Here is an 18,566-nt window from a genome sequence, read left to right as displayed (position 1 = left end):
CTACTGTGACACACTTCCCAATTAACTTTCTAAGTTTCAAGTTCAGCTTTCTCTATACTTTAATGTGGATATTGAGATCCAAAGAGAGAAAGTGACTTGCCCTAGGCCACACAGCCAGTCCGTGGCACATATAGGACTGGAATCTAGGACTCCCCGTCACAATTTAAGTTCCTCCCTTTATACTATGCTTCCTTTCATCAACTCAACAAATGTTTGTTAAACTCTGTGGCTGTGGGATATATGGAAGAAGCAGAGGATATGAAGTCCAAAGACATGATTTCTATTCCCAGCTTTGCCACTTCCTACCTTTGTGACCTTGGACAGTTTACCTAATGTCCCTGGGCCTCAGCTAGCCTATCTGTAGAAGAGGGGGAGGATTCTGGGGGAAGAGGTTGAATTAGACAGAATCTCAAACGCCTACAGCCTCTGTAAAGGGCTACTGTTTTACTTATTCTATTTTACTCACTCATAGTTTATTCCCTCTTAATTACAGTTTATAGCAGAAACATTTATCTGCATTAAAAAGAATAAATTCTGTTGTTTTAGTCCTTTCTCCCATTTTGTTGCTTTTTCATCTCACATCTTTTCCATATTCTTCTTAGTTCTTATTTTGCTTGATTTTAATGATGCCATTTCAGGTCGTATTCTTTCAACGTAGACAACACTGCGTTTACTTCATTTTCACAAAAACTCGGTTCTTTTCCTCTTTCTTTCTTTCTTTCTTTCTTTCTTTCTCTCTCTCTCTCTCTCTTTCTCTCTCTTTCTTTCTTTCTTTCAAGATTTTATTTATTTGACAGAGAGAGACACAGCGAGAGAGGGAATACAAGCAGGGGGAGTGGGAGAGGGAAAAGCAGGCTTCCCGCTGAGCCGGGAGTCCAATGCGGGGCTCAATTCCAGGACACTGGAATCATGACCTGAGCCGAAGGCAGACGCTTAATGACTGAGCCACCCAGGCGCCCCTTTTCCCCCCTTTTCTGAAACTTCTGGCCCTCTCAATCTAGCTCTTTCTTCCTTCTGTTGAATACATGGCCAAGAAATATTTCACTTACAAGAAAAGGGTTTAAGAAAAATAACAGAGCAAGTACTTTGACCAACGGCAACATATCCTTGGCAGAAGATGGCAGCTAGATGCTTGGATTAATAAATAAGACCTGAAATCTGATTTTTAATGTGAAATCCCATTCTTTAAACTCAGGCAATTAATTCAATTTAAAGATTGACCCACATAGTGTTTTTCCAATTAGTGGTTGAGATCCTATAGTCACTATACTCTTCCTGTGAGAAGGAGCACCAGCGCCTCCTAATGGCAGATGAGAGAAGGAACGGTGATTCTGCCATGCGCCGCTTATTGACGGTACGTACCTCCTAGCCCTTTATTAGGGTTTGAGCATCACCCTCTGAAAGGGTCAGAACTGGAAGGCCTTGTCCTGGGCCCCTTGTTTTATGGATGGGTGTCTGAGGCACATGGAGGTCTTTCTTCCCAATACCCAGAAGCCGCCTAGCCAGCTCCTGGGTAAAATCGATGAACAGAATCTGTCCTCTGGGAAGCATCAGGGATGTACTGGCACAGAGCCCAAATTGTGGCTAGAGAAGGATGTGGGGAAAGGAGAAAGGATTGGAGCAGGAGATACCAAAGGAAATTGGAGGCTGTTGCAGAGCTCTAGGAATGGGGCAAGGGCTAAGGTAAGAAAATGAGAAAAAAAGTGATTTGAGAAAACACGATGGAAAAGAAACAGACATGGGGAGACATGGGATCCAGAGAATGAAGGGGTGGGACTACCAATGTCCATCAATGAGTGACACTTTATGCTACCAGATTAATTTTTATAAAACTTCAATTTGGGCATTCATTAACTGCAGCCAATTTGAGCTTCATCATGAGACCAGGCACGAGGCACTCTGTCACCATGTGGACACTGAATGCCCTTCCCCACACCCAGCCTTCTCCCCCAGGAGTCTATCAGGAATCCTAGACTAGATGGGGGTTAAGAAGTCCCAGTGCGAGTCCCATGTTCAATTATTTTCTGGAGCTTGGAGAAAGTCACTAAACATCTGGGACTTTAACTTTTTCATCTCTAGTATACCTATCTGAACAATGGCTCCCTCCATGAGGCTGTTCTGCTGAGCCGGTGTGTTCACTCAGTTTCTCCTCTAGTTGTGCATGCTATCTGAATTTACTCTTCTCACACAGATACCAGCCTTACTGGATTAAGGTCCACCCTAAATGACCTCATTTTAACTTTATTACCTCTTTAAAAACCATGTCTCCAAATACAATCACATTCTGAGGCACTGGAGGTGAGGACTTCAATATATGGTTGGGTTTGGGGGGGACACAATTCAGCCCATAACAGAGGCCATACACAAATAACTACAGATTGTAGGCTCCATCTATATGAAAAGACAAAATTACAAAGATGGAGAACAGATGAGTGGTTACCTGGAGTCGGGGATGGGAACAGAGATTGATTGTGTCAGTGGGGAATGAAGGCACACGGGAATATTTTGGGGGTGATCAAGCATTCTAAAATTGGGTTGTTGTTTTAAGTGGGGGTAACATCATCAGATCTGTGTTTTAGAAATATCATCCTGGGGGCACCTGGGCGATTCAGTCAGGTAAGCATCCAACTCTTAATTTCTGCTCAGGTCATGATCTCAGGGTTGTGAGAGCAAGCCCTGTGTTGGGCTCTGAGCTGGGGGTGGAGTCTGCTTGGGATTCTCTCTCCCCCTCTCCCTCTGTCCCCCCTTTCTAACAAAATGAAAGAAAGAAAAAGAAAGAAAGAAAGAAAGAAAGAAAGAAAGAAAGAAAGAAAGAGAAAGAAAAAGAAAGAAAGATTATCCTGGAACTGATGTTAAAGATGGACCATGGTACAGATTGGAATAGAGATGAGGCTGGAGAAGATGAAGATGAACATGAATTTCCTTAATAAGCAGAAAAACAAGAAAAACAGACCGATGATAAGAATGTCCTGAAATTGGACAGGTACAGAGAAATCAAAGGTGTGATGGAGCCATCTCCTCCTGGACAGAAAGGGGAAACGAGGAGAATTTGTTTGGGCGAAGTTTACCCCTTAATTTTGTTTTTACTCCAGAGTCTTAGGAGAAAATATTGGAAGGTAAGATAATTCAAATTAGTCAATCCATGGAATATTTACTAGATGAAATTTACTAGATACAACACTGTGTATGAAGTTTATATATATAGGAATGTATGAAGCCTCCCTTTGGGGTCTCCAGCAGCAGTATTCTCTGCAACTCTCAAGCCTGTTTAGGACCTGTGCTTGGTCCTAACTTTTGTCCATAAAAGCACCCCACCCCCACCTCGCCTCATTTCTGATCACTGGGCCTTTGAAGGAAGCTGGATTTCCCCAGTTAGTTTATCAGCAATGCTCACCGTGATAACAGACTATGCAATAGTTTGAGTGGTGGAAGGAGAGGTAAGACAACACCTTCCACAAACAATATTCTGTAGCTCAACAAAAGGGATTATAGAACAGAACAATATCTAATTCAGTTTTATCCATCCATTGATTCATTCAGCCATTCCGTTACCAGTCAATGCGTATTTGCTAAGGGCCCACCCTGTGCCAGCAATGGCCACTCTGGCTGCTGGGAATCCAGCGATGAAAGAGATTTAAGATTTCCATTCCGTGGGAACTGAGGATCTAGTGTGTGCCCTCCTTCTGCAGATTCCGGCCTGAAGTTTCTAAGGGATCCCTTCTGAGCACAGTCCAGATGGAAAAGACCCCAGAATGCCTGTCATACTTTTTCTAAGACAAATGCCCACCACCACCTCCCACCCCTATTGCTTGGGTAGATAGGTTGTGAAGTTCATGACCACCCCCGCTCCCAACCATTTCTGCATTTCCACATAGTTCATTGGCCAGAGCTGTCTTTACCCTCCATTTTAGTTCCTCTTCTTATTTTTCCTCACTCCGAACTCACTGCCATCTGGCTTTTGTGCCTCTTGCTTCTGGGACCCATGTCATCAGAGGCCTCCTGACTGCTGAATCCCATGACTTCCTCTCAACCCCTACCTAACACCATTTCAGGGAAGCATTTGACACTGTTGGAAACTCCCTCCTTCAAACTCATTTCTTTTGTTTCCACATTAAACCCTCCCAATGCCTCTCTCTCTCTCTCAGTTCCCTTTTTAGGCCTTTTCTTCTTTGGGTGTCCCTTATCTGCTGATGCTCCCTAGGGGTCGGCCTTCAGCTCTGTCCCTGGGTGACCTACTCCCCTCTGAAGGTCCGTCCAGGTGTTGTGGATCCCCAGTCTGACTCTGCATCTGAGCGTCTCGTATCCTACTGTATCTCATATATATAGTGAGCTCCTAGAAGGAATTCGATGAGTGACTGAGGAATGAGTAGAGGAGCACCTGTCCGAGAGGAACCTGTCCATGGCTGCTCAGTATCCTGAAAAAGACATCGATACTCTGAGATAGATTTATTTATTTATTTGTTTGTTTTTGGCGGGGAGGGGCAGAGGGAGAATCTTAAGCAGGCTCCACACCCAGCGTGGAGCCGGATGTGGGGCCGGATCTCATGACCCGGAGATCATGACCTGAGCCCAAATCAAGAGTTGGACGCTTAACCGACTGAACCACCCGGGTGCCCTGATAACCTGAGATTTAAAAGACAAAACCCTGAGATAAGCTGAGCAAACCAGGTTCAACCATTTAGGAATTACAGAATGGGGCATTGTCAAGAGCATCTGTAACCATGCGGTAAGAGCTGGAGGTAGTGGAGGAGATGAGCCCTGGTAACTTATGGCTGCGTTCAAACTAAAGTCCTGAGGAAGCAGAAACTGTGATTAAGCCAAAGCCAAACAGGTCACGGAGAGAGGAGCAGTGGTGCCAGGAGAGCACACTGAAGCAGAGAGAGCAGCTACTATCCCCACTGTGTCTAGAATGGCCTTTGCACTCTCCTTTACTCCATACCAAAGCTGAGGCCACATGACATTTCCATGGAAGTCTTCCCAGCCAGCAGTGCTGGGGGCCAGAGAGCAATGGTCTCTAGAGAAGGATCGTGTTTCTTTCTAGCCCTGAATGCCAAGCCTCCCTCACCCTCTCTTCCCGCCCCCAATTTAATAATTCAGAAATGATGTCTTAGGACAAAACTTCCCATAACAAATGTCTAATTATCTTCATTTTTACCATCACCCCTCTGGTTTTAGGTAATTTTGCCATAAGCGTCTTTGTCACTTAACTAATTGGCTGTAAGGCGATGTTGCCGCAAAAGAAAAAAGTAACTAGTTGATTGCTTGGTTTGACAGTTTGTCGGTTTCATCCACTGGTTGAGTTTGGTTTCATTTCTCCATTAATGCAGTACTCCCATTTTTACATTATATAAATCTTAGCTCTCATAATGGTCTATACAGTGGCACAGGGTTTTGAACCCACATTTCCCATAGAATTTTGTAATGTCTATCAATGGACATGTGGCAATATGCCAAGAACAAACAACAGTGTAGAAGGCTTTCGCAAGGAAAATACAAAGTTCAATTACAGATATGCATCCTGCTCTTTGGAAACTGATACCTCTCTTAATGAAGGAAGAAATTTTAGCAAAAAACATTTGATGTCTGGTGAGATGAATCAGCAAGCGCAAAAAAAAAAGTATAATACTGTGAATGAAAGACTTTGAAGACAAATGCTTAGATATAATCTACAAATTAAAACCAGTTATTTATGCAGTACTGCCATGAATCTACATTATACATTTTGAATGTATTCAAATATTTCATATTTTGCCATAAGGTCTTTTTAATTTTGTTATTCATTTTTACTTATGTCCTTTTTAATGAATGTGATTTTCTTTTTCATGATTTTATCTTTTATGGCAAAATTGCCTTTCAGCTAATTAGTTATGTGGCCAAAATGCTTGCAGCAAAGATGCTTGCAGCGAAAATATGGACACACACTCCTCCAAAACACCCTTCCAGCCCACAAGGGGAACGGGAAAGGAAAATAATATACAAAGCAATTGCAAGATGGGAGTGTGGTGGGGGGATCTTCCTGCTCTTTTTCTGTGTGACTGAGGCAACAAAGGTAGTGAAAGGAAACTTTTGGCGATTGAGCTGAGAAATACACAGGCTGAGGCACAAGCGTGGGCTGGGGGTGTGTGTGGTGGGGTGGCAGTGGGTGGGAAACAGGAACCAGTGTCTGAGTGCCCTCTTGGCTCACCCACTTTGTTTTGGTAACTGAGGGGTTTTACATTGATTTTTATAGATCTGATAAGGTGTGTTAGAACAGCATGTTATTTTAGCCTTCCCTGGGCTCTTGCCTCCCCATCTGTCAAGAGGGTTGATGTGTCCTGGCCTTGATAGCTGTACATTCCACAAGACAGTTTGCACAAGGTACACATGTTCTCATAAAATAGCTCTTTTTATATCAGATTGTTGTGCATGTTAGAAGCTGTAACAATGACAGCACTCTGATTTCATTTCTTCTATATTTCAGCTAAAGTGAAACGATACATGCCATCTAGTCCTGGATACCTAATCCAGTTTTCCCCACATTTCTTCTGATCCCCAGGTTGAGTTAGTTGCCTTTGCCAGGTTTCCATGGCAACCCGTGCTTCCCTCACAGGGCAGCTGTTTACTCCCCACAGACTTAACTCTCAGAGATGAAAACCATGCTGTGTTTCCAATAGTCACACAGGGCCTGATAGACAGGAGGCCTTGAATAATATTTGATGAATGAATGTATGAATGATCTAATGCTAAATACCTTGGTGTTAATAAGTTCTGGGTCCCCAGGACTCAGTTATGTGGCCCCTAAATCATGATTCTTAATCTTGTATTCCTTCTGACTTGTTCTCCTGCCTGAAATGCTATCCCCCAGAGACTTGTGGCAGCCCTGTAGCCCAGCTAGCTGGTGGGGCTCCTGAGCTGCTCCCACAGGCCCCCTTTCCTGGTCAGAGGCCTGGCCTCTTTCCCCTACTCTCAGTCTGGGGGTCCTGCCTGCATATAGGTTGACCACTCCTCATTTTCTCCCCAATATTAGGTCCAGTCTAGATTTCCCATCCCATGCCCTGTCGCAATCATTAGATTTTCTGATGCCAGTCATTTCTGGGATGAAGTGGGGATGAAAAGGAGGAAATAGGAGGGTCAGCTTCTATTTCTAACATCAACGTCTTTTGAAACATGAAGGCTGAAGAATCTTGATCCTATGGCTCCCACTTCTGGTATCAGCTGACGCTACCGTCCCCAAGTTTTGGCTGGCCTCAGTTGCTTAGGAAATACTTTGGTTGAATTTTCTGATTCCTGGGGAACTGTTCTTGTTTTTGACATTGATGTGAAGCTGCGTCTTTAAGGAACAGGGACTGAATTGTCTTTTTTTTTTTTTTTTTTTTAAGAAGCAGGATTAAGGTAGAGGGAGAAATGGTGGTCCTTTTCCCTTTTGGAGATTTGCCAGTTACATTTCAAATAGGGAAAACATTACAGATGCCTGGAATAAGAAGATGGGTTAATTTTACATTGCTAATGCCCCAGGCACAGAACATGCCCTGTTGGGTCTGCAATTGACCAGGAATGGTAGGGCTTGAGAGCTCCCCCTGCTGACCTCCCAAGTCTATTCCAAACTTTTATTAATTTTTCACAAGAGCTGTTGTTAAAATTAAATGATATAAATTTACAATTAAATCATATTAAAAACAAAGACAACAAATATTCAAATATCATCACTTCCTAATTATTTTACTACATTTTACTGCCACATGTGCTCTTGAGGTTATTTGTTTATATCTATTGTGGAAGTAATGGTGTGATATTGAGAGTCCGTATCTAACTCTGTGTTTAATGACTTCAATATAAGGAGCTTGAAATCTGCCATGATGGGAGTATATACACCACAAATTGTCAACCACTACAAATCAGGGCTTTTAAATTTGATTGTTAAACATTTATTAGTATACCACTGCGTTTTATTGTCCTTTCTTTGAAAGATCATGAAACAGAGGACTAGAAAAGTTAAGTGATTTGGCTAAGGCCACACAGCTAGGAAGTGGTAAAGCTGGGATTCAAGCCCAGGTTTTTGTTTGTTTGCTTGCTTTTTAAAAGAAAAATAGATTTCCAAAGCCCACATGTGCTCCTTTTAGCTCCTCTCCCCTTAGGTAGGTATGTTCAAGCTGGGTAGGCCTCCCAAGGTTAACCACTAATCTGGCTTCGAAAAGTCACCCAACCTTTTAATATTAGTATATCTGGGGTCATGTTGGGGCAGGTATCCTATACAGTATTATCATCTGCTCCCTTTGGTGGGGGGTATTGTCAAGACTCTTTGGTCAATTATCTTGACTTACTTCCCATCCCTGTGGAACAATGACAAGAAACTTGAATTCCAATCCCAATACTACTACTCAACCCTGTGGCCTGGAAAGTTCATCTCTCCTCTTTAAATCTCATTAATCTAGTCTATAAAATATGGACAAACACAAGCCATTTGCAGGGTTGCTATAGGAATTAAATGAAATCTCACTCTCAAGGCACCTAGTACAGTGTACCTGGTGTACAGTAATATAACCCAACAGTTATTGATTTTATTACGTGCAGGCATGATGTGAGGGTTTTATATATGTTTTCTGAATTATAACTGTGGCCAAATAGAATTCTTTGATTTTCTCATTTGCTCGTTCTCTGTCTCCCACGGCTCAGTAGTCAAATGCATCACCATTTACCTAAAGATTTAGATTCCAGATCTAGGTATTTTCCTTCATTTCTGTCTTTCCTACACTCTATTCATTTAATTCACCAGCAGGTTTTGGTGACTCTAAAAAGAAAACCCAAGTCACTCAGTTCTCTCAATTTCCACTACCACTATTCTATTTTAAGCCATTACCATCCCTCAAATATCTTTATGAGAGTGCAAGCTACATGTGAACAGGCTCTGTGTATTATTGATCATGGCTATATCCCCAGCACCCAGAACAGTGCCTGGCCCTTAGTAGGCTTTTGCAGTCGTGAATGAGTACATGTTGCAACAAAACTTTTAGGTGGGTACATTGTTATTTCTGTATTATAGATAGGGTAACAGGCTTACAGTGGTTAAATAACTTACTTAAGGTCACACAGCAATGATCAAAACCAGGATTCAAATCCAGGGACTAATTGTAGAGCTTGCTCCATTTTCCACCATGCTGCCATACTGAACTACACTGGTTTAGGCTGAAGTCAATTACTACTGGTACTTTATAGCTGATGTTAGGAGAAATTTTAGATGAAATCCTCCAACCTGAAACCTTTTCTTGAGAATAAAGTTCTTGTGCCCCTTCACACCGCCTCATAGGTGCCACATCAATTACCTTCTCTCAGGTCTCACCTCTCTTCTTTGGACTCTTCTCCCAACATTTTAGCTACAATGAAGTCTTTTTTTTTTCCTTCCCAGCAAATGCTCCTGCCTCTATCTGAAACATTTCTCCTCGCCTGCCCCTTCTGGAAAACCATCCGTAATTTCTCAATTCTGAGGGATTATAACAAGCAGTACTTTATCCCAGCTGGCATCACTCTACTAAAATTACTGGTTTTTTCTGTCTTTATCATTCACTGTTGTGTCGCCAGTGTCTAAGAAGTGCCTGGACTAGGTACTTGATACACGTTTGTTGAATAAAGATATGAAAGGGCAAGGATTATTTTATCAATCTACAGGTGGTAAGGCTGTGGCTCCTAGAGCTGAGGTATTTTGTCCTGGGCCAGTCGTTAGGTTGTAGACGGGAGATTTGAAACCACAGCTCCAAACACAGTCCCTCCCGATCACGCGCACGCTCCCAGCGCCTCACTTCCGTCCTCTCCTACCTACTAGCTCCGCCTACTTGAGTCTGCGCGGTCTCCGAGACTAGTTTGACCCTCGGGCGGCCGCCGTAGTGCGTCGCCTCTGTTGCTGTGGGAAACGACCCCGGACCCGGGAGAGAGGAAAGACGTTTCCCGCCGGCGGGAGCTGCAGTTGTTGTGGCGGGGCTTTCAGCTCCGCAGCACCATGGCGGACCAGCTTTATTTGGAAAATATAGACGAGTTCGTCACGGACCAGAACAAGATCGTGAGGAGCTGGGACTGGGGAACGTGGGCAGGCGACTGGAGTCCTGGGCCCGGCGAGGGCAGCGGGGGCCTTGACCCCTCTGCGCTTGGCCTGGTGGGGACTGGCTGAGGGGAGACAAGTCCCCACGTCTCGTGCCCCAGGGCGAGCGAGAACTCGCGGGGGGAATTTTTCTGGCGCGCGTGCAAGTTCGCGTCCCTTGGGTGGGCGTGCTGGGCACTGGCAAGGAGTAGGGGCCAAGAAGGACAGGCGTGGAGGCAAGGGCACTGGTAGATAATTCTGAGGCGTTTCTACATCTGTCTGATATGGTGGTTGGAGTTTAAAGCCCCAAGTTTACTGTTGAAGAAATTGTGCCTTAATTGGGTTTGGTGACTACTTGTTTAACCTTTCAACAGTCGGTTTCCTCCTCTAGGAAATTTGGTATTCATAGACTTGACCTGCCTCCCAGGGTTGGAATGAAAGATCCAGTGAGACGATGAATGTGAATGGAGTTTGCGAAACGTAATAATTGAGCGGTTACTATGAGCTTGGGCTATACATTACTGCATTTAATCTTTACGGCGACCCACCCAGAGGGCCGTGGAAGTATCCCTAAAAAGGAAGTCGAAGCAGAGGGGCCAAGTAACTTATTTATTTGTAGTTAGTAAGGGGATAGGCAGTTTTCCAGCCTAGGTTAGTCTCTTTTGCTAATACTTTGCCTCAACTATGTAAGTCTTAATTATTGGAAACTCAGCATTTAGCATTGGAAGATTTCAAGAGGTGAGGAGCGTACAAGGAAGTGACAAGTGACAAGAGAGTTCAGGAAGGATGGAAGGAGTATCAAGGCTTGATGCCAGTGGATCCCAGTTTAACCCCAGATACAGTATTCATCCACTTTCGTTCCCGGGCCCCTGCACCACCTGTGCCTCTTAATGTTTGTGTGGCTGCAACTTTTCTTAGTTTATGAGTCATGCACTTCAAAGTAATCTACTTCCTGGATGAGTTTTAACAGTTATCAGTGGCAGCCACAAAAAAGGGCAGAATGTGAATAAAGGGCACTCGTAAAACAAAGAATGTGAGGGAAATGAGAGCTTTTTCTTTGCATATTCAGCCTTTCTTTTTAGACTTTCCCGTTAATTAGCCTGTGAAACAAACTTTTTAGTATTTGTAAGATAAAGATCTCAGTCCTACCTGCCCAGACGGTTCTTGGCAAAACTAGGGTGGCATCTACTGTAATTTACTCTTAGATGATCATCTAAGAGTAGGAATCTTTAGGAGCCTTGGGACTGACCTGCACTCTGGAATCATCTAATGTTAAACAATCCCTTCTTACAGGTGACATACAAGTGGCTGAGCTATACACTAGGGGTTCATGTTAACCAGGCCAAACAGTAAGTCCAATTTACTAGTAATTTTACTCATATTGGAGTTGTTTGTTTTGTTTTTTGTTTTGCTTTGTTTTAAGCTTTACAGATAGCCTTGAAGTTAGAAGTTTTTTCTTCCCTTGGAAAATGGGAAAGAATACCAATTTTACTACCTTATACCAGATTTGTCTATTATTTCAGAGATAGGTGGACTTATATACAAATTTGTGGTGATACATTTACTGGATTTATTTGTAGCCTTGACTTCTGGTTAACATCATTTTGTTATTTCAAATTTACTAAGTGGGTTAGACAATTCTGTTTACATCTCAGATTTTATATTACCTGTTATATCTTTGTTACATTTTCACATGTGTGCCTTAGGCCCACATGTGGATGTTATTGAAGTACTTTATAATGAGGTCAACAGGTGTTCAACACAAGCTGCGTGACAGTATAAGACCAGGGAGAATGTGGTAAAAGGGAGTGTTTAGGATGGCACAGAGAATTGCCCTTCTCGAACTTTGCTGTATCACCTTTCTTGCTGAAACTTGTAGTTCCGCATGAGGCCAAAAAGGAAAAGGCAAGCTTTTGAATTAACTTCAAAATTTCTTAAAAATGTTGTCTCTGTCCCAAGGAGAGGAAGAACAGGCCGAGGGCACACATATTAAGTTAAATACCCATTTAGTTCACTTTATTCCTTAAGATGGTCTGATTTTTCCCCATTCTTTGAGTCATGGGAGCTTTCTTTGAGCCAGGGAATGTTCCGTGAACCTTAGAAAATTCCTGATATCTGGAACGGGTTGATTTGGCTTTATGTGGACTGCTGTTTGACAGACCTAGAATCTGGCTTTGACTGTGATGTTCATGCGTTCAGGACCTGAAACTCTTGGCCTAGGGATGAATTTGGACTGATTTTGACTATCTGAGATTTCTGTTGCAAATGCCAGTGCTGACCCAAACCCAAGAGTTTCGGGTAACTTTCAGAATGGACATATCTAAGACTAATTGTTATGGTTACAGATGTTTATGAAATAACTATTAACCATATTAGCCTGTTGGGGCTTAAAGGTGCGTATTGAGGGCTAGAAATGAAATAAAGTTGCCTGTAATTTTATTGTAGTTACCTTGATTACCTGTAATTTTTCTAGAACTAACATACTGTCTAGCCCCTATCTCTCAACCAGCTTCATCCCATGCCACTCTCTACCTGACTTACTCTATAGCCATATTCGGTTTTTTGTTCCTCAAATTTGCCAGGCTCATTTCTACCTTAGGACATTTGAACCATTCCCTTTGTCTGGAATGCTTCTCCCAGCTGTCCTCATCCTTCAAGTTTTAGCTCAAATGTCACACATTACTTTTTGCAACAACCTTTCCCTAATGCTCTATTTCAGGTAACCCCACCCCATCCTAGCTCTCTGTCATATCACTCTGTTAATTACTTTCCTAATTAAAAAAAAAAAACAACAGCTTTATTGAGATATAATTCACATACCGTATAGTTCACCCATTGAAAATGTATAATTCAGTAGTTTTTAGTATATTCATGGAGTTATGCAGCCATCACTATAATTGATTGTAGAACATTTTCATCACCCCCAAAAGAAACCTTGTATCCATTAGGAGTCACTTAGCATTTTCTCTCCACTCCTTTCTCATCCCTCCCCCACCCTCCTGGTATTAGGCAACCACTAGTAAACTCTCTTTAGTCTGTAGATTTACCTATCCTGGTCGTTTCATATGAATGGAATCCTATAATATATAGTCTCCTGTGTCTGGTTTCTTTCACTTAGCATGATGTTTTCAAGGATTGTCCATGTTGTAGCATGTATCAGTACTTAATTCCTTTTTATAGCTGAATAATATTCTATTATGTGGCAGGTTAGTTTCCTAGGGCTGCCATAAGAATGCTATGAATTAGATGGCTTAAAATAGCAGAAATTTATTGTCGTGCAGTTGTAGTGTCTGGAAGCCCAAAATTAAGCTGTTGGCAGGGCCCTGCTCTCTCTGAAACCTATAGAGAAGAATCCTTCATTCCTTCCCAGATTCTGGTTATAGCTGTGTAACCCTGGTATCTGCATTTGTTGCCACATGGCATTCTTCCTGTGTGCCATATCTTCACCTGGCTATCATATAAGGATACCAATCATACTGGATTAGGAGCCCACCCTACTCCAGTATAACCTCATCTTAACTAATTACATCTGCAAAGATCCTCTTTCCAAGGAAGGTCACACTCTGAGGCACTGGTGGTTAGGACATCAACATACCTTTTTGTGTGTGTGTGAGGGGGGGGTGGAGAACAGGGACACAATTCAACCTATAACATACTTAAATAGTGGATTTTATTTATCGTCATCAATTGATGGACATTTGGGTTGTTTCCACATTTTGGGTATCATGAATAATGCTGCTAGGAATATTTGTAAACAGGTTTTTATGTGGACATATGTATTCAGTTCTTTTGGATATATACCTATTTCTGGGTCATATATAACATTTTGAGGAACTTCCAAGCTGTTTTTTAAAGTGGCTGCGCTAATTTAAAATCCCACCAGTAAGGTATGGAGGTTCCAATTTCTCCACATTCTTGCCAACTCTTCATCATCTGTCTTTTTAATTTTAGCCGTCTCCTAGTGGGTATGAAGTGGTATTCTGGTTTTGATTTGATTTGCATTTCCATAATGACCAATGATGTTGGTCATCTTTTCATGTGCTTATTAGCTATTTGTGTATCTATACCTGTTCAGATCCTTTGTCTGTTTTTTCACTGGGTTGTCTTATTAAGTTGTAAAGACTACTTTATGGATACAAGACCCCAATCAAGTACACATGTGCTGCCGAAGTGAGCACCTGATCAGATATATGATTTGCAGAAATTTTATCCTATTCCATGGGTTGTCTTGGCACTTTTTGAAGCACCAAAGTTTTTATTGTTGATGAAGCCCAGTTTATTTCTTTTACCTTTTTTATATTGATAATATTTATTTTGTTATATTAGTCACCATACAGTACATCCCCAGTTCTTGATGCGATGTCCCATGATTCATTACTTGCAAATAACACCCAGTGCAACATGCAATATGTGCCCTCCTTAATACCCATCACTGGCCTATCCCAATCCCCCACCCCCTCCCCTCTGAAGCCCTCAGTCTCCCAGATGGCATTCTTCCTGTGTGCCATATCTTCACCTGGCTATCACATAAAGATACCAGTCATACTGGATGAGGAGCCCACCCTACTCCAGTATAACCTCATCTTGTTTCCCAGAGTCCACAGTCTCCCATGGTTCATTCCCCCCCGCCCCGTTTACCCCCCCTTCATTCTTCCCTTCCTTCTCCTACCGATCTTCCTATTTCTTATATTCCATAAATGAGTGAAACCATATGATAATTGTCTTTCTCTGCTTGACTTATTTCACTTAGCATAATCTCCTCCAGTCCCATCCATGTTGCTGCAAATGTTGTGTAATCGTTCTTTCTGATGGCTGAGTAATATTCCATCGTATATATGGACCACATCTTCTTAATCCAGTCATCTCTTGAAGGGCATCTCGGCTCCTTCCACGATTTAGCTACCGTGGACAATGTTGCCACGAACATCGGGGTGCATATGGCCCTTCTCTTCACTACGTCTGTATCTTTGGGGTAAAAACCTAGTAGTGCAACTGCTGGGTCATAGGGTAGCTCAATTTTTAACTTTTTAAGGGACCTCCACACTGTTTTCCAAAGTGGCTGTACCAACTTGCATTCCCACCAACAGTGTAAGAGGGATCCCCTTTCTCCACATCTTCTCCAACATTTGTTGTTTCCTGCCTTGTCCATTTTTGCCATTCTGACTGGTGTAAGATGGTATCTCAGGGTGGTTTTGATTTGAATTTCCCTGATGGCTAATGATTTTGAACATTTTTTCATGTGTCTGTTAGCCATTTCTTCATTGGAAAAGTGTCTATTCATATCTTCTGCCCATTTATTGATTTGATTATTTGTTTCACGTGTATTGAGTTTGAGAAGTTCTTTGTAGATCTTGGATACAAGTCTTTTCTCTGTAGTGTCATTTGCAAATATCTTCTCCCATTCCGTGGGCTGCCTCTTAGTTTTGTTGACTGTTTCCTTGGCTGTGCAGAAGCTTTTTATCTTGATGAAGTCCCACACGTTCATTTTATCTTTTGTTTCTCTTGCCTTTGGAGATGTGTCATGAAAAAGGTTGCTGTGGCCCTTTTACCTTTTTTTTTTTAATATTACTTTTAAGTAAACTCTACACCCAACATGGGGCTTGAGCTCACAACCCCAAGATCAAGAATCACGTGCTCTACCAATTGAGCCAGCCAGGCGCCCCTATTGCTTTTATCTTCTGTTGCTTGTCCTTTGTTTATAGTATCTAGGAAGGCTTTGCTCAACCTAAGGTCATGAAGATTTACTTCTGTGTTTTATTCTAAGAATTTCGTAGTTTTAGCTCTTACAACAGTAATTATAACTATATTCAAGTTTCTACATATCATGTGCTTGTTAACACCTCAGAAATACCTCAGGCTTCACAGTAAGAATACACTGTAGTTTTCAAATTAGGTGTTGGCTCAAGCTAATTTTATTTTATTTATTTTTATTTTTTTAGAGAGGGGTGGGGAGAGGGGCAGAGGAAGAGGGAGAGAAGGGCAGAGGAAGAGGAAAAGAGAGAATCTCAAGCAGGCTCCACGCCCAGTGCAGAGCCAAGTTGGGGGCTCAATCCCACATCCCTGAGGTCATGACCTGAGCCAAAATCAAGAGCTGGACGCTTAACTGACTGAGCCATCCAGGTGCTCCAACTCAAGCTAATTTTAAATGAAGCCCTACTGGGCACTCTTTCTTCCACGAATCATTTTGTATATGGTATAAGGAAAGGGTCCAGTTTCATTTCTTTGCATGTAGATATCCAGTTGATCCAGAATTTTATAATTATTACTATCTGACATTTTCTAGGGCTGCCTGCCTCCACTAGAATATAAACTCCATGAAGGTGGGGAACACATTTATCAAGTTGATCATTTTTCCAGTTACTATTGCTATGAAACAAATTATCCCAAAATTTAGCAGCTTGAAACAACCATTTTATTATGTTCATAGATTCTTCCGGTTTTTTGGAATTTGGGCAGGGCACAGTGAGAATGGTTTATCTCTGTTCTATAATGTCTGGTGCTTCAGCTGGGAAACCTCAATGGCTGGGGCCTGATCATCTGTGGCATCTTTTTTTTTTTTTTTTTTTTAATTTATTTAGTTGACAGAGAGGGAGAGAGCAAGCACAAACAGGGAGAGTGGCAGGCAGGGGAGAAACAGGCTCCCCACTGAGCAAGGAGCCCAAGGTGGGGCTCGATCCCAGGACTCTGGGATCGTGACCTGAGCCTGAGGCACCTGCTTAATGGACTGAGCCACCCAGGCGCCCCTGTGGGCATCTTTATGCACATATCCGGCAGTTGATGCTGGCCATCTGCTGGGACTTCAGCTGGGGCTGTTGATCAGACATTGCACGTGTCTTTCTGTATGGCCTGGGCTTTGTCAGAGCATGATGTCTCTGGTGGTTGGACTTCTTACATAGCAGCTCAAGACTCCAAAAGCTGGCGTTCCAGAACAAGGCAGAAACTGATTGCCTTTTCCAACTAGTGTTAGAAGTCGAGCAGTGTCATGTCTGCTTCATTGTTTTGGTTGAAATGAATCATTAGCCCTCCCAGGTTCAAGAGACGGGGGATGGACTCCACCTCTCTATGGGAGAATGTAGAAGAGCATGTGTGATGGGAGGTGTTGTCTTCGCCATCTTTGGAAAATACAGTATGCCACAATCATTGTATCTTCAGTGCCTGGCTCATAATAGGTGCCAGTAAATATTTGTTGAGCGAGTACTAAGCTCTATGGTAGATATTTTCACAAATACAGATCTCCCATAATCTTTGTAACAGTCCAATATGGTGGGGGTTATCAACTTATTTTAACAGTTGAGAAAATTGAGACTTAAGTGTCTTTTTAAATTTTATCTGTAGTGGAAGCATTTTAAGTATCATTGGTCGTACTGAGGGCAGTGATTGGGCATGGTTGTTATTGATTTGACTGGATTTCTTAAGTATTTTTTCATTTCTTATTTTTAGCATTATTTAGGCTGTGTCATAAAACAGTAAACCTGACAGACTAGATCTTTCTCGTCATTGATTTAAACAAGATAATTTCAGGTTATAAAAATGCTGTGAAGGAATTAAAATAGGTTAGGGAAGGCGGTATAGACTATGCACTGTATTCATCCTAGGGAAAATTATGGGTGGAACTGATGAGGGAAAATTAACAAATTAAAATAAGAAATATAGTTAATCCTTTGTGCTGGAAGTGCATCTTGTTAGAAGTCATATATGTTGTCATTGATATTTAAGAATATTTTGCATATTTTGTCAGTAAAGATAAAACGGTGTAATGTAATTAGATAAACATGTTTTAGAGACTCAAAAGATTAACAGAAATTATTATTATTTTTTAAAGATTTTATTTTTAAGTAATCTCTACACCCAGCGTGGGGCTTGAACTTACAACCCCGAGATCAGCCATTGCAAGCTCTACTGACTGAGCCAGCCAAGTACCCCTGGAAATTATTTTTTAAAAAGTTTGTGCAGTTTTGACCTTGTTAATATAAAAGAGAGCTTGAGTTGATTTGAGGAGACAAGTGCATAGAGGGCAATGGATGTGATGATGAGATAAGACAAGTTGTGAATGAAAGAGAATGCGTTTACTCAGCAAGCTTGAGAGCATCTTGGGCATGACCCCTGCCTGTCGTTTCTTCTACTAACATGATCCTAACTAGCATAAATAAGCCAAAATGTTCATGGATCTGCATTCCCTCGTCTTCCCTAGCATAATTGCTGCATGGAAGGAAACACTAAAGAGGACAGGATACCTCGAGGAATCAACAAGAATGCTGAATAGGGCATTTTGTCCTCAAGGAGCTTATAGTCTAAAGGGGATGGCAGATGTATAACTAAGTAGTTAGAATACAATGTGATAAAGGCTATAACAGGTATGGTATAGTTTCTGTTAGAACTTAGAAGGCAGGGGTGCCCTGCTGGCCTGGTGGTGTTAGGGGAGGCTTCACATAGGACGTGATAACTGAGCTGTTGTCTTGATGAGGAGTTAGGTAGGTGAGGTCTGAGAAGAGCAGTCTAGGCAGAGGAAAGGGCATAC

At 42.1% G+C, this 18,566-nt stretch overlaps 1 protein-coding gene across 5 annotated transcripts in view; it reads left to right on the top strand.

Moving 5' to 3' along the window:
* The window catches only part of POLD3 (DNA polymerase delta 3, accessory subunit), a 107,195-nt gene that overhangs the window by 37,359 nt on the left and 51,270 nt on the right, over positions 1-18,566 (top strand). For 2 of the 5 annotated variants that reach the window (XM_026518102.4, XM_026518101.4), the window contains exons 1-2: positions 9,873-10,030; positions 11,342-11,397. The exons of 1 other annotated variant lie outside the window; for it this stretch is intronic. In XM_026518102.4, coding sequence (XP_026373887.2) covers positions 9,971-10,030; positions 11,342-11,397 — 116 coding nt within the window. In that variant the 5' untranslated portion in view covers positions 9,873-9,970. Of the gene's footprint in view, positions 1-9,860; positions 10,031-11,341; positions 11,398-18,566 lie in introns of those variants that run through there. 2 more of the 5 variants (XM_026518100.4, XM_057316617.1) reach the window with 2 other exon arrangements.

Source organism: Ursus arctos, unplaced genomic scaffold (genome assembly GCF_023065955.2).
Source record: "Ursus arctos isolate Adak ecotype North America unplaced genomic scaffold, UrsArc2.0 scaffold_22, whole genome shotgun sequence".
Classification (NCBI taxonomy): domain Eukaryota; kingdom Metazoa; phylum Chordata; class Mammalia; order Carnivora; family Ursidae; genus Ursus; species Ursus arctos.
Note: the sequence above shows the minus strand (reverse complement) of the source record. Positions and strands in the feature narration are given on the sequence as shown.